Here is a 15,007-nt window from a genome sequence, read left to right as displayed (position 1 = left end):
GGCCATAATAATGATTTTTATACTTTGTAGTGGGTTACAGGGTGGGTTGGAGGGGGAGATTTTTTGAGTATTTGACCTTCTGTTGCCCCTAAAAATCATATCATATGAGCTGCATCTATTAATAACTAAACTTAAATAAGTTAAATGAGCTTATTGACAAGACAAACAGTTGCCTGAGGTGAAAATATAGGTGATGTGATTCCAGATTCCAGTAGGCTTGAGCCTAGAGTCAGGAATGGCTACAAAACATGGTTACTACATATCTTCTGTTACTCAGATATGAGAGGGCAAAACTCGGATCTGAGATATAACCCAGACGCCAGGCGCCATCTGAGCCCCCTAACACTAAGCTCTGGAGCTGTGACAGAGCCCGCCAGGCCTATGAACCCAGAGCCCCACATGGCTAAGGCTCGATGTCTGACCCTCAAATGACTGTACCTGGTGGAGGAGCCAGTGACAGGACAGCCACCCCTCAGGTGTCTCGGTGACAAGACGGCCACTCAGACAGCTCCAGTGCTGGATACCTCACGCCAAACAACCAGCAAGACAGGAACACAGCCTCACACATCAGCAGACAGGCTGCCTAAAGTTGTACTAAGCTCACAGACACCCCAAAACACATCACTTGAAGTGGCCTGCTCATTAGAGGGACAAGACTCAGCTCCACCAACCAGAGCATAGCCACCAGTCCCTCGCACCAGGAAGCCTGCCTAAGCCTCAGAACCAACCTCAGCCACCAGAGGACAGACACCAGAAGCAAGAGGAACTACAAACCTGTAGCCTGTGGAGAGGAGACCTCGAACACAGTATGTTAGACAAAATGAGAAGACAGACAGAGAAGTATGTAGCAGATGAAGGAGCAAGGTAAAAACCCACAAGACCCAACAAACAAAGAGGAAATAGGCAATCTACCTGAAAAGAATTCAGAGTAATGATAGTAAAGATGATCCAAGATCTCAGAAATAGAACAGAGGCACAGATCAAGAAGATACAAGAAAGTTTAACAAGTACCTAGACAAATTAAAGAACAAACAGTGATCAACAACACAATAACTGAAATGAAAAATACACTAGAAAGAATCAATAGCAGAATAACTGAGGCATAAGAACAGTTAAGGCAGCTGGAAGATAAAATGGTGGAAATAACTGCCACAGAGCAGAATGAAAAAGAAAAGAATGAAAAGAAATAAGGACAGTTTCAGAGACCTCTTGGACAATATTAAATGCACCAACATTCAAAATGTAGGGGTCCCAAAAGAAGAAGAGAAAGAGAAAAGGTCTGAGAAAATATTTGAAGAGATTATAGTCAAAAACTTCCCTAACATGGGAAAGTCACCCAATTCCAGGAAGCACAGAGAGTACCATACAGGATAAACCCAAGGAGAAACACACCAAGACACACATTAATCAAACTAACAAAAATAAAAAGAAAAAATATTAAAAGGAGCAAGGGAAACACAACAAATGATATACAAGGGAATCTCCATAAGATTATCAGCTGATTTTTCAGCAGAGACTCTGCAGGCCAGAAGGGAGTGGCAAGATATATGATATACTTAAAGTAATTAAGGGGAAAAAACCTACAACCAATATTACTCTACCCAGCAAGGATCTCATTCAGATTTGATGGTGAAATCAAAAGCTTTACAGATAAGCAAAAGCTAAGAGAATTCAGCACCACCAAACCAGCTTTACAACAAATGCTAAAGAAGCTCCTCTAGGCAGGAAACACAAGAGAAGAAAAAGACCTACACAAACAAACAAACACAAAACAGTTAAGAAAATGGTAGTAGGAACATGCATGTTAATAATTACCTTAAATGTAAATGAATTAAATGCTCTAACCAAAAGACACAAACTGCCTGAATGTATACAAAATCAAGACATGTATATATGCTGTCTACAAGAGACCCACTTCAGACCTAGGGACATATACAGACTGAATCTGAGGGGATAGAAAAAGATATTCCATGCAAATAGAAATCGAAAGAAAGCAGGAGTAACAATACACATGTCAGACAAAATAGACTTCAAAATAAAGACTATTATGAGACAAGACACTACATAATGATCAAGGGATCTATCCAAGAAGAAGATATAACAATGGTAAATATTTATGCCCCCAACATAGGTGCATAGGTGCACCTCAACACATAAGGCAAATGCTAACAGCCACAAAAGGGAAATCAACAGTAACACAAAAATAGTGAAGGGCTTTAACACTCCACTTATACCAGTGGACAGATCATCCAGACAGAAAAGGAAACACAAGCCTTAAATGACACATTAGACCAGATAGACTTAATTGATATTTATAGGACATTCCACCCGAAAGCAGAAGAATACACTTTCTTCTCAAGTGCACACAGAATATTCTCCAGGATAGATAATATCTTGGGTCACAAATCAAGCCTTGGTAAATTTAAGAAAATTGAAATCTTATCAGGCAGCTTTTCTGACCACAATGCTATGATATTAGAAATCAATTACAGAAAAAAGCTAAAAAAAAAAACAAACACATGGAGACTTAACAATATGCTACTAAATAACCAAGAGATCACTGAAGAAATCAAAGAGGAAATAAAAAAATACTTAAAAACAAATGACAGTGAAAACATGATGACCCAAAACCTATGGGATGCAGCAAAAGCAGTTCTAAGAGGGAAGTTTATAGCAATACAATCCTACCTCAAAAAACAAAAATCTCAAATAATCTAACCTTATACCTAAAGGAACTAGAGAAAGAAGAACAAACAAAACCCAAAGTTAGTAGAAGGAAAGAAATCATAAAGGTCAGAGCAGAAATAAATGAAATAGAAATGAAGAAAACAACAGCAGAAATCAATAAAACTAGAAGTTGGTTCTTTGAGAAAATAAACCAAATGGATAAACCTTTAGCCAGACTCATCAGGAAAAAAAGGAGAGGACTCAAATCAATAAAATTAGAAATGAAAAAGAAGTTACAACTGACACCACAGAAATACAAAGGATGACAAGAGACTACTAGAAGCAACTATATGCCAAAAAAATGGACAACCTGGAAGAAATGGACAAATTTTTAGAAAGGTACAACCTTCCAAGGCTGAACCAGGAAGAAATAGAAAATATGAACAGACCAATCACAAGTAATGAAATTGAAACTGTGATTAAAAATCTTCCAGCAAGCAGAAGTCCAGGACCAGATGACTTCACAGGTGAATTCTATCAAATAGTTAGAGAAGAGCTAATACCTGTCCTTCTCAAACTCTTCCAAAAAATTGCAGAGGGAGGAACACTCCCAAGCTCACTCTACGAGGCCACCATCACTCTGATGTCAAAACCAGGCAAAGATATTACAAAAAAGAAAGCTGCAGGCCAGTATCACTGATGAACATAGATGTAAAAATCCTCAACAAAATATTAGCAAACCGAATCCAACAACGCTTTACAAGGATCATACACCATGATCAAGTGGGATTTATCCCAGGGATGCAAGGATTCTTCAATATATGCAAATCAATCAATGTGATACACCATATTAACAAATTGAAGAATAAAATCCATATGATCATCTCAATAGATACAGAAAAAACTTTTGACAAAATTCAACACCGATTTATGATGAAAACACTCCAAAAAGTGGACATAGATGGAACCTACCTCAACATAATAAAGGCCATATACAACAAACCCACAGGAAACATCATTCTCAATGGTGAAAAACTGAAAGCATTTCCTCTAAGATTAGGAACAAGACAAGGATATCTACTCTTGCCACTTTTATTCAACATAGTTTTGGAAGTCCTAGCCACAGCAACTGGAGAAGAAAAAGAAATAAAAGAAGTCCAAATTGGAAAATAAGAAGTAAAACTGTCACTGTTCACAGATGACATGGTATACTATACATAGAAAATTCTAAAAATGTCACCAGAAAACTACTAGAGCTCATCAATGAATTTGGTAAAGTTGCAAGATACAAAATTAATACACAGAAATCTCTTGCGTTCCTATACAGTAACAACAAAAGATCAGAAAGAGAAATTAAGGAAACACTCCCATTTACCATTGCAACAAAAAGAATAAAATACCTAGGAATAAACCTACCTAAAGAGGCAAAAGACCTGTTTGCAGAAAACTGTAAGATACTGATGAAAGAAATTGAAGACAACACAAACAGATGGAGAGATATACCATGTTCTTGGATTGGAAGAATCATTATTGTGAAAATGACTATACTACCCAAAGCAATCTACAGATTCAACGCAATCCCTATCAAATTACCAAGGGCATTTTTCACAGTATTAGAACAAAAATTTTTACAATTTGTATGGAAACACAAAAGACACCAAATAGCCAAAGCAATCTTGAGAAAGAAAAACAGAGCTGGAGGAATCAGGCTCCCTGACTTCAAACTATACTACAAAGCTACAGTCATCAAGACAGTATGATACTGGCACAAAAATAGAAATATAGATCAATGGAACAGGACAGAAAGCCCAGAGATAAACCCATACACCTATGGTCACCAAAACTATGAAAAAGGAGGCAAGAATATACAATGGAGAAAAGACAACCTCTTCAATAAGTGGTTCTGGGAAAACTGGACAGCTACATGAAAAACAATGAAATTAGAACACTCCCTAACACCATACACATAACTAAACTCCAAATGGATTAAAGACGTAAAGGTAAGGCCAGACACTATAAAACTCCTAGAGGAAAACATAGGATGAACACTCTTTGACATAAATCGCAGCAAGATCTTTTTTGACCCACTGCCTAGAGTAATGAAAATAAAAACAAAAATAAACAAATGGGACCTAATTAAACTTAAAAGCTTTTGCACAGCAAAGTAAGCCATAAACAAGATGAAAAAACAGCCCTCAGAATGGGATAAAATATTTGGAAATTAAGCAACTGACAAAGGATTAATCTCTAGAATATACGAACAGCTCATGCAGCTCAATATCAAAAAAATAAACAACCCAATCCAAAAATGGGTGGAAGACCTGAATAGACATTTCACCAAAGAAGACATACAGATGACCAAGAGGCACACGAAAAAATGCTCAACATCATTAATTATTAGAGAAATGCAAATCAAAACTACAATGAGGTATCACCTGACACCAGTCAGAATGACCATCATCAAAAAATCTATAAACAATAAATGCTGGAAAGGATGTGAAGAAAAGGGAACTCTCCTACACTGTTGATGGGAATGTAAATTGGTACAGCCACTATGTAGAACAGTATGGAGGTTCCTTAAAAAACTAAAAATAGAACTACCATATGATCCAGCAATCCAACTCTTGAACATATACCCAGAGAAAACCATAATTCAAAAAGATACATGCACCCCAATGTTCATTGCAGCACTATTTACAATAGCCAGAACGTGGAAGCAACCTAAATGTCCATCAACAGAGGAATGGATAAAGAAGATGTGGTACATATATACACAATGGAATATTACTCAGCCATAAAATGGAACAAAAGCGTGCCATTTGTAGAGACGTGGATGTACCTAGAGACTGTCATATAGAGTGAAGTAAGTCAGAAAGAGAAAAGCAAATATCCTACATTAACGCATATATGTGGAATCTAGAAAAATGGTATAGATGATCTTATTTGCAAAGTAGAAATAGAGACACAGACATAGAGAACAAACATATGGATACGAAGGGGGAAGGGGGGTGGGATGAATTGGGAGTTTGGGATTGACATATATACACTAATATGTATTAAATAGATAACTAATAAGAACCTACTTTATAGCATGGGGAACTCTACTCAGTGCTCTGTGGTGACCTAAATGGGAAGGAAATCCAAAAAAGGGGGGATATATGTATACATATAGCTGATTCAGAAACTAACTGCTAACTGTACTAACTGTACAGCAGAACCTAACACAATATTGTAAAGCAACTATACTCCAATAAAAATTAATAAAAAATATGAGTGGGCTTCTTTTCTTATAATAGGAATGAGAGCTAGGAGAATTTTCTTCTTGCTCTGTGATGCTTGAGAATTAAAAGGTCATTCTTGGCACACAAACTGTATTTAAGGGAGCATTGTTCATCCAGTGCAGTTAGTAGCTCCTGTATGATATTATTGGAATTACTGATGGTAGGAACATCAGACCCAAAAATCCCCACATTTATAGTTTAAGGTTTTCCTTGTGATTTTCCTGTATAATATTCACTAAGAGCAGTGGGAAATATGAGATTATTTAACATTCAATCTAGAATTCAAAGCCAAACTGCTTTCTTAGCATTCTCTAGGTGTGTTTTCAACAAACGGTGTCTTAAATTAGATTTTCATAAAACATACATTGTAACTGAAAAAAGGCACATTCTAGAAATTGAATTTGCTAGTCCTGGTTCAACATCTCATTTGGGAGACAATCTGTTTATGACAGCATGACCTTCAGCTGAGATCACAAAACAGCTTCTATATAGTCAGTGAACCACAAGATGGCACCACTGAACAAATATTAGTTTATCTCAAAATGACTTCTAGGTTCTTTAGACAAATGCTCAAGAATAGTGTTATCCCTCTTCAAAATCAACATCACTCCTGATTGATAGAGTGAATAGAGTATGAAAGGGGAAAATGGTAACTTTACAGTGACGAAACCTGGCAGATGTCACTAGGTTAACATCATCAGTGATTAGTCATGGTCATACCATGTACCCCTGACATAATGTGATGAAAAGGGCACTTCACCTCTGTGGCATTCTTTCCTCAAACCCATGACCTCAGTCTAGTCATGAGAAAACATCAGACAAACCTTAAGTGAGTGATATTCTGCAGAATACTTGACCAGTACTCCTGAAAAGTGTCAAGTTCATGGAAAACAGAAAAGAAAACTGAGGAACTGTCACAGATTGCAAGAGCCTAAGGAGATATGACAGCTAAATAGAATGCAGGGTCCCAATTTGGGTCCTACAAGAAGGACGTTAGTGAAAAAACTGAGGAAATCCTAATAAATACTATAATGCAGTTAAGAGTATTAGACATATTAATTTCTTAGTTTTGACAATTGTGCCATGGTCATATAAGATGTTGACATTAAAAGAAGCTAGGTGAAGGATATACAGGAACACTCTGTATTATCTTTGAAACTGTTCTCTAAGTCTGAAGTTATTGTTTAAAATAAAAATAGTTTAAAAGTCAAGATACAGAGGTTAACAAGCAGCAATTTTCCATTTATCTATTATCTGGATATTTTAAACTTCTATGGAAGCTTACATAATGGTTAGGCATATTAACCCCATATATGGTTCCAAGATCTGGGGTTTAATTCCTTTATAGACACAGTGAGCATGGTTTTTAAACCCCACATTAAAATACCTTGTCTGACAAAATAATTTTGTGCAGTTTTCAAGTGAGAGACTAAATCCCAGATGATGAGGATGGAACCAAGTTGATTTTCTCTGTTCTATGGCAATTGGTGGCACCTTTTAAAGACATTCAGTTATCTCACTAATATATGTCATGAGTATGATGGCTGTGTATTCAAAACTTAAAATTTTTGTGGTTTACTAACCATAGATCAAATAAAGCAATATATGGCTAATATCTTTGCTAACATGCCGAATATTTGTGTTGCACAGTATAGTAATTTGGCCCACAAAAACCTCTTAGAATCAAGGAAGTAAATATTTTAACTCGTCTAAAAGGTGTGTGAGAACCAGTTTCCAACATGCTGTATTTGTGCACACAGATGTGAGTAAAATCTGACTAGAAAGTGTTTATGGGAATAATTAGAAAAACAATACGTTCTATGTCATGATAAGGGCTAAATAGATAAAAATATTAATATATATTTTCTCCCAGAGCTGTAAATAAACGTGGGATTCTCCAACATATTTAAATTTCTGCATGCAAGAGGATGAAATCGGACCCCTATTTTACACCACTTACAAAAATTAACACAAAATGGTTAAACACTTAACCCGAAGTTGTAAGACTCCTAAGAAGAGAACATAAGAGAAAAAACTTCTTGACATTGATCTTGGAAAGGATTTTTTGGGTATAACACCAAAAGCACAAGCAAGAAAAGCAAAAACATTTAAGTGGGACTACATCAAACAGAAAACCTTCTGCACAGCAAAAGAAACAATCAGCAAAATGAAGAGGCTACTTGCAGAATGAGAGAAAATATTTGCAAATCATCTATCTGATAAGGGGTTAATATCTAAAATATTAACTACTTTTCTCTGACCAGTCAATAACCTACAACATTTTACTTTCTTTTAAAAATTCTGGTCTATGGTAGCTGTCATGCTCCACCCCAAAACTGCTCACCTGATCCTAGACGCTTCCTTATACTTTGATCATTAGTTTCTGAACCTGTCACAAGCCCAGGCCTATTCCCTTGCTTAGTTTCTATCCTGCTAGCCTTGTGTACTAGTTTCCTAGGTCTTCTGTAACAAATTACCACAAACTGGATGGCTTAAAAGAAAAGAAATTTATTCCCTCACAATTCTGGAGGCTAGAATTCCAAAATCAAAGTATCTGTAGGGCCGTTCTCCCTCTGAATGCACTAGGGAGGAAGCTTTCCTTGCCTCCTCTAGCTATGCGTGATTGCCAGCAATCCTTGGTTTTCCTTGACTTGTAGACACACCAGTCCAATCTGCCTCTGTCATCACATGGCATTCTCCCTGGGTATCTGTGTCTAAATTTTTCTTTTCTTATAAGGCCACTAGTTGTTGGTTTTAGGGCCATCCCTAATTCAGTATGACTTCATCTTAAGTTGATTACATCTGCAAAGACTCTATTTCCAAAAAAGGTCATGTTCACAGGTACCAGTGTTTAAAACATCAGAATTTTCTTTTGGAGGATGCATTTGAACACAAAACATCTTGACCCGACTCTCAAAGGCCTGACTCCATAAACTGAAACCAATATTCCACACCACATCTGATCTGTGCTACAACCGTCTAACCAGTATAGTTGTTTAATGCCTAGTTCTTTGGCGTGAACTGGAGTTAAGTCAAAGTGCTGCTGTTTCTAGAGCTGCTATATTTCCTTGAAAGTCTTCTGATGCATTTATGACACATGGCTTCATTTAAAAACAGTGGTTTGGGCTTCTCTGGTGGCGCAGTGGTTAAGAATCCGCCTGCCAATGCAGGGGACACGGGTTCGAACCCTGGTCTGGGAAGATCCCACGTGCCGCGGAGCAACTAAGCCCATGCACCACAACTACTGAGCCTGTGCTCTAGAGCCCGTGCTCCACAACAAGAGAAAACACCGCAACAAGAAGCCCGCGCACCGCAACAAAGAGTAGCCCCCACTCACCGCAACTAGAGAAAGCCCATGCACAGCAATCAAGACCCAATGCAGCCAAAAATAAAATAAATAAAAAATAAATTAATTAATTAAAAAAAAACAGCGGCTTGCTCAATAGGATTGAAGTAACCTTAAATGTATGGGATTAAATACTCTCAATCATATCAATGGAGAAAATGGAGCTTTGACACTCATGTATCATGTAACATTGATAGTAATGGTAGAGTGGGGTTCTTTTTCTTTTGAGCTTCTTTGATAAGTTGGCTTTATTTTGATGAGGAAACTTGTAGGAATCGTCTAAAAACAGTATTCATATACTTCAAAGCATATGTTTTATAGGAGAGGTTTAACAAGAAACAAGCAATATATTTAAGTATTACTGTCCTGATATCAAGGAATCTCAATCTTTTGCATAGTTACTCATTTAACAGGTTACCCAAGATATTTAAAATATCATACAGAAACACCACCCCTCATTTGATCATTCTATAAGTTAAAAAGTGTGGCTGTCTTTCACATGAGATCTGTGACTAGTGGCAGTCCTTTGTTTTGCCCCTGGATTAGTTTACTACAGTTGCAGTAACAAATCCACAAATTAGGTGGCTTTAAACAACAGAAATTTATGCTATCATAGTTCTCTAAGCTATACATTTGCAGAGCCTTTCTCCCTCTGAAGGCTCTAGGGAAGAATACTTCCTTCCTTCTTCCTAGCTTCTAGTAGTTGCCAGCAATCCTTGGCATCCCTTGGCTTGTAGCTGCATCACTCCACTTTTCTTCCTGTCTTCATATGGCCATCTTCCCTTTGTATGTGTGTGTGTGTGTGTGTGTGTGTGTGTGTGTGTGTGTCCAAATATCCCTCCCCTTTCTCTTATAAACATACCAGTCATTGACCACTGTAATTCAGTATGACCTCATTTAACTTGATTACATCTGCACAGACCCTATTTTCAAGGACGGTCACAATCTGAGATTATGGGTGAAACCGAATTCTGTGGAGATAATGTCTAACCCAGTACAGCCAAAGAATCAAATCTGCTGAAGAACTATCAGAAAAGGCATTCTCTTTCAAGTTAAAGCCTTACTCATATCAATATCAGACTGATTTTTTTTCTATGACTACAGCTTGAAATATTTTAAAAGGCACCAGCCACAAAATAAGAACTCTTATTCCTAACCTCTATGTTCATTTTTGAAAATTATAAATCTGTAACTTGTACTCACATTGTGTCTAAGTTCTTAGAACTCAGAGTGTTTTCAATAAGAAAGAATCTTTCAGAACTTCTGTTCATAAAAATCTTTGGTTCATATGATTGAGGGCACACTAAATGGTTCAAAGGCCATTGAATTAATTATGTATCACTTTTATCTGTGATCATTATAGAAAAAAACTTTTTTAGTTTATGAAGAAGGGTTCAATAGAAATATCTGTCTGCAGAGAACCACATAATCAGTTGGAGAAATGTTCAATAAAACATTTCTTTTCCCCCCATCTTCAGTCTGAAATTTTTACTTTTCATCTGAATGCTTTGGTGCCATGTAAACCTAGATTAAAGATACTAAGAAAGCAATGCCTTCAAGTGGCCAATCATGTCCACTACTCAAATCAAACATAAAAAAGCAAAACTGCATAAACTTCCTTGATTTTTTTGAGTGAAATGGTTAGGGTTTCTTTAAAATGTTCATAATTTAATATTTCTGTTCTCTATAAAATACTTTATAGTTCATCTCTATATAATTCATATTTAATAATAGTCTACAATGTTAAACCTTATTTACTATTAATATTCTTTACTTTGTTTCTCGATCGCTAGATTATATAGCCAGCATTTGATGTTTATTACTATCCTGTGTTTCAGGGACTCCATGAAAAGACTGGTGCATTTACAGCTGTTAAAGTGATGAATGCTCGTAAGGTAATATTACATCCTGTCTATATTCTGTTCCCTTAGTGAACTATGGTCTTGTGATAAACAGCTCAGAAAATATTGTATTTATTCTTGCATCATTGTTATATGTAATTACCTTAATCTGCATTTATTATATTTATCATTTAATATTATTTCTGTCATTAGTATATTATTTTTATTTTTGATCTATTACATTTATACATAAAAACTTTTACTTATAGCAAAAGTGCTATATATTTTAGTATTCTATAAAAATGAAAAAATATCTGTACTCCTGTCTATTTCTAGTTGGTTATCTGTTTCCAGGGATAGTAAAGAGTAGATTTCCTCTAATGTTGTGTTAATCCTCTGTGTTTCATCATATTTCTTTCCCTCCCCAACCATTCCTTTTGAGAATTGAGGCCATTAGATTTTCAATGACAGGTAGAAGGAAAAGAACTGGTCTGCAATGCACATTTTTCATGTATTTTCTGACAGATGCACAAGAGAGACAGTTTAATTGGCACTGTTCCTGCTAACATTCATAAAGCTGTGTCATGGTTCATAACATATTGTCATAGAATTTGCTAAGCCCTGATTTCTATCCTCTTTCTGTAGCATGAGTGCTTCACTTTCTCAAGATAGTATTAGCATTAGCATAGCAAAGGTCAAAACATTTTCACTTCACAATACCCTAAAGGAAAATTCTCAAATATTATATTTGAAAAGCGGTGCATATTCACTGAATTGTTATCAATGCCATAAACTGTTCTTTTCCAATTTGTGCAGGAAGTGAATCGTTGTAACTATTTAAAGAGGTGCATGTTTTTTGCTTTGCCAGTGAATGTCAAATGTTGCAAACCAATTTGAGTTTCAATGAATTTTGAGGTTTTGTGGATTTATTTTACCCTATAAACCATGACTTCCAAATAATCAGCCTGGTACTTTTTGAGTGAGTCTCTAAAATACCTATTTCATTTTTTTAACTTGAGAGATTTTGACCCACATTTAATCTACATTTTAGCTACTCTCACTTGAAATAGTTAAAAATTATGTTCAGCACATAGATAGTGTCAATTACCTTGGGTTTTTTTTAGGGGAAATAGCACTTTACTAACATCAAATTGTAATATCCTATTAATGGCAGTTAAATCTATTACTTTGAATTTGGTCCCAAGTTTCTGTATATATATAAGAATCTGATTTTTTATTAAAACTATTAGTGAAAATTGAGAGAGGAATGATATTGTTACTCTTCCATTTAATACTAAAAGAGCACAAAGAACTTAAGAATAAATCATTATCTGAGTGTACCAGTGCATTTAATAACATTTTGTTCTTGGCTTTTCAGACTCCTTTACCTGAAATAGGGAGGCGAGTGAGAGTGAATAAATATCAAAAGTCTGTCGGGTGGAGATACAGTGTGAGTACCGAAAGTCTTCATTAGCCCCCAAGCCATCTTTCCTTTAATTTTCAAGTTTAAACTAATCCCTTTGTGTTGTATCATTATCTTTAGAAGGCCACCACTAAAATGTTCTTGCCTAAAAGTGATAACATATTTATGTTGTTAACATATTCACATTCATTATATTTGAACACTAGCATCTATCAGAAAACAGGGCCTAGAAGAAATGGTTCCCCGAACAGGTAAGTGTTGACTGCAGATGAAGGACTGAGTAAATTCACAGTGCGAAGAGCCCTCTAGCTGAGTAATAACAAAAGAGATCATGGGAACAAGAGAGAATTTTGCCTGAAATTGGCCTTGGCAAGGTCCTTTTCACACCTTTTACATGGTATTCCGGACTGACTGGCTTTTCCCCTATTATGATTCTAAGAAACACTGCCATCATATGTGAGCCCAAAGAGGACTACTCTTTTTGTGTGTGAGAGAACAGTAGCAGACAGAAAACCAGCAAGCTACCCAGCCTAAGAGTGTTCAGACATCTGGCACAGTACTCGAATACATGAAGGAGTGTGAAGGTGCTTTCTACTTGAAGCTTTTTAACTACATTATAAAGCAGTCTCTACTACTCTGATAATTTTCTGGCTCTAGAATAAGCTCTGGCAAAGGAAATTCTTTTTCACTAGATGTTGATGATCTAGATGTTAGTTATCTATCAAAATATTCTGTGGGCCTAAATGTAGAATTTTGCTCTTACAATATAATTGATATATTTTTTTCCTGTCTCCCTTGCAGTTGACTATCTAGTATTCAAATATTTTCAACCTTTTGTGTCTTAATAAATATGCCTTCAGTCTCATTTAAAATAACCTTTTCCATTAACAATCACACCCAGAAGAACTTTCTAGTTACATTAGGAAGGTATTGGTAAACAGTTTCATGATTGGTTTAGTAAGTACTGGGCTCCTGTTTTGTTTACAGTGTATCTTGGGAGACAAAGCATATCCAAATGTAACAGGTAGTACTGATCAATAACATGCTTTGGTTGAGGAAGAAGCTGTGAAAGGTAAGGTATGAAAATTATAATTGTTTGACCAATTCCGGTTTCATCAAACATTTGTGTTAATAAATTCATTTAAAATCGCCTCCAAACCCTCTCTGATATTCTTTCCATAGGGAAAAAGATTTTAATCCTAGAATTGGGTAAAATTGCAAAACAAGTTTTGGCATCCTCGAGCTGCTGCTTCTTGACAAAAAGCAGGATATTCAGGCCACTCTGGGATCAACTGGCCCTGAGCCAGGAAATGCTATAGCATCATATTACTGGGATATGTGTGAGAGTTTTAAGTTACCCACTTGGCCTGATGGATATAATGTACTTATGTGTTTCTCACAAGCTCAGCTTCCTGTTAATTGAGAATGGCAAACATACTAATGCTTTCCAAACATATCTGATCTTGGTTTATTGGTTTTGGGGAAGTTTACATTTATGTGGGAAACCCACTCTTAAAAGCTTTTCTAGTTGGGAACTTTGAATTCTCTGATTATATACTTTAGTAAGAAAAATAACTGATTGGCCAGTTAGCATCTCTAAATCATCCTGAATCCTTTGGGGTAAAAAATTTGTGACTTGCACACACGTTTTATTAAGTCAGGGGTTTATGGAAATAGCAATAATGTGGAAGTCCAGAAACATGAGTTCAAATGCCAAGTCTACCACTAAATAGCCAAGAAGTGCTTAGAAAAGTTCTCTTACCTCTCTAGGCTTCAGGTTTCTCACAGGTAAAATGGCACCAGAATATTTGTCCTACCTATAACAAGGGTAAAAGTATGGTTAAATGTAGCTACGTAGCTGCCTAGAGCCTAGCCATTCTCTTCTTCCTGCTTGAGGACATGAGAATTCTAACCCAGAAAGAAAAGGAAGCTCTTTGATATCAAACTAGCAAATGAGTTAAATTAGGGCTCAATCTGGCCTGTGCTTCTTTTTAACCTGTTCTTTGTGTTCTTATCCTCACACCATCATCTCATTCTTAATTACTGTACGCTTTATGAGTTCATATTTTTCTCTGCAAAACTTTGGTGCCTTGCCAGGTACTGAGAGTGCCCCTATACATACAGAATTGCTAGTTTCTGAGGTTCATTTCAATATGATGGCAGATATTGTTACCATTTCAAAAAAGAACACCACCACAAGAGAAGCGGAAAGTTTAAGGATCCTACATGGTAAGAATGAAAGCCACAGGGATCAGCTTTTAGCTTTGTAGAAAACAAGTTAAGGGAATTCGAAGGAAACAGTAACTGAGCTTCCTTGGGAGGCTGGAATGAAACTGGAACCTGAACTTCCATATAATTCTCATGGTACAAGTGACTGTTTTATTTTTCTATACCTTTATTAGACAACAAATACAAAGAGAGCCTGTGGTTGGGTTTTCCAACTAGAGAA

General features: G+C 36.3%; 1 protein-coding gene across 1 annotated transcript in view; it reads left to right on the top strand.

Annotated features, from left to right (window-relative positions):
• NRK (Nik related kinase) overlaps positions 1–15,007 on the top strand; it is a 142,316-nt gene that overhangs the window by 53,457 nt on the left and 73,852 nt on the right. Inside the window, exons 3-4 of the mRNA XM_057718596.1 lie at positions 11,133–11,189; positions 12,514–12,585. Of these exons, the coding sequence (XP_057574579.1) occupies positions 11,133–11,189; positions 12,514–12,585 (129 nt within the window). The remainder of the gene's footprint in view (positions 1–11,132; positions 11,190–12,513; positions 12,586–15,007) is intronic.

This window comes from Hippopotamus amphibius, chromosome X, assembly GCF_030028045.1.
Source record: "Hippopotamus amphibius kiboko isolate mHipAmp2 chromosome X, mHipAmp2.hap2, whole genome shotgun sequence".
Classification (NCBI taxonomy): domain Eukaryota; kingdom Metazoa; phylum Chordata; class Mammalia; order Artiodactyla; family Hippopotamidae; genus Hippopotamus; species Hippopotamus amphibius.
Note: the sequence above shows the minus strand (reverse complement) of the source record. Positions and strands in the feature narration are given on the sequence as shown.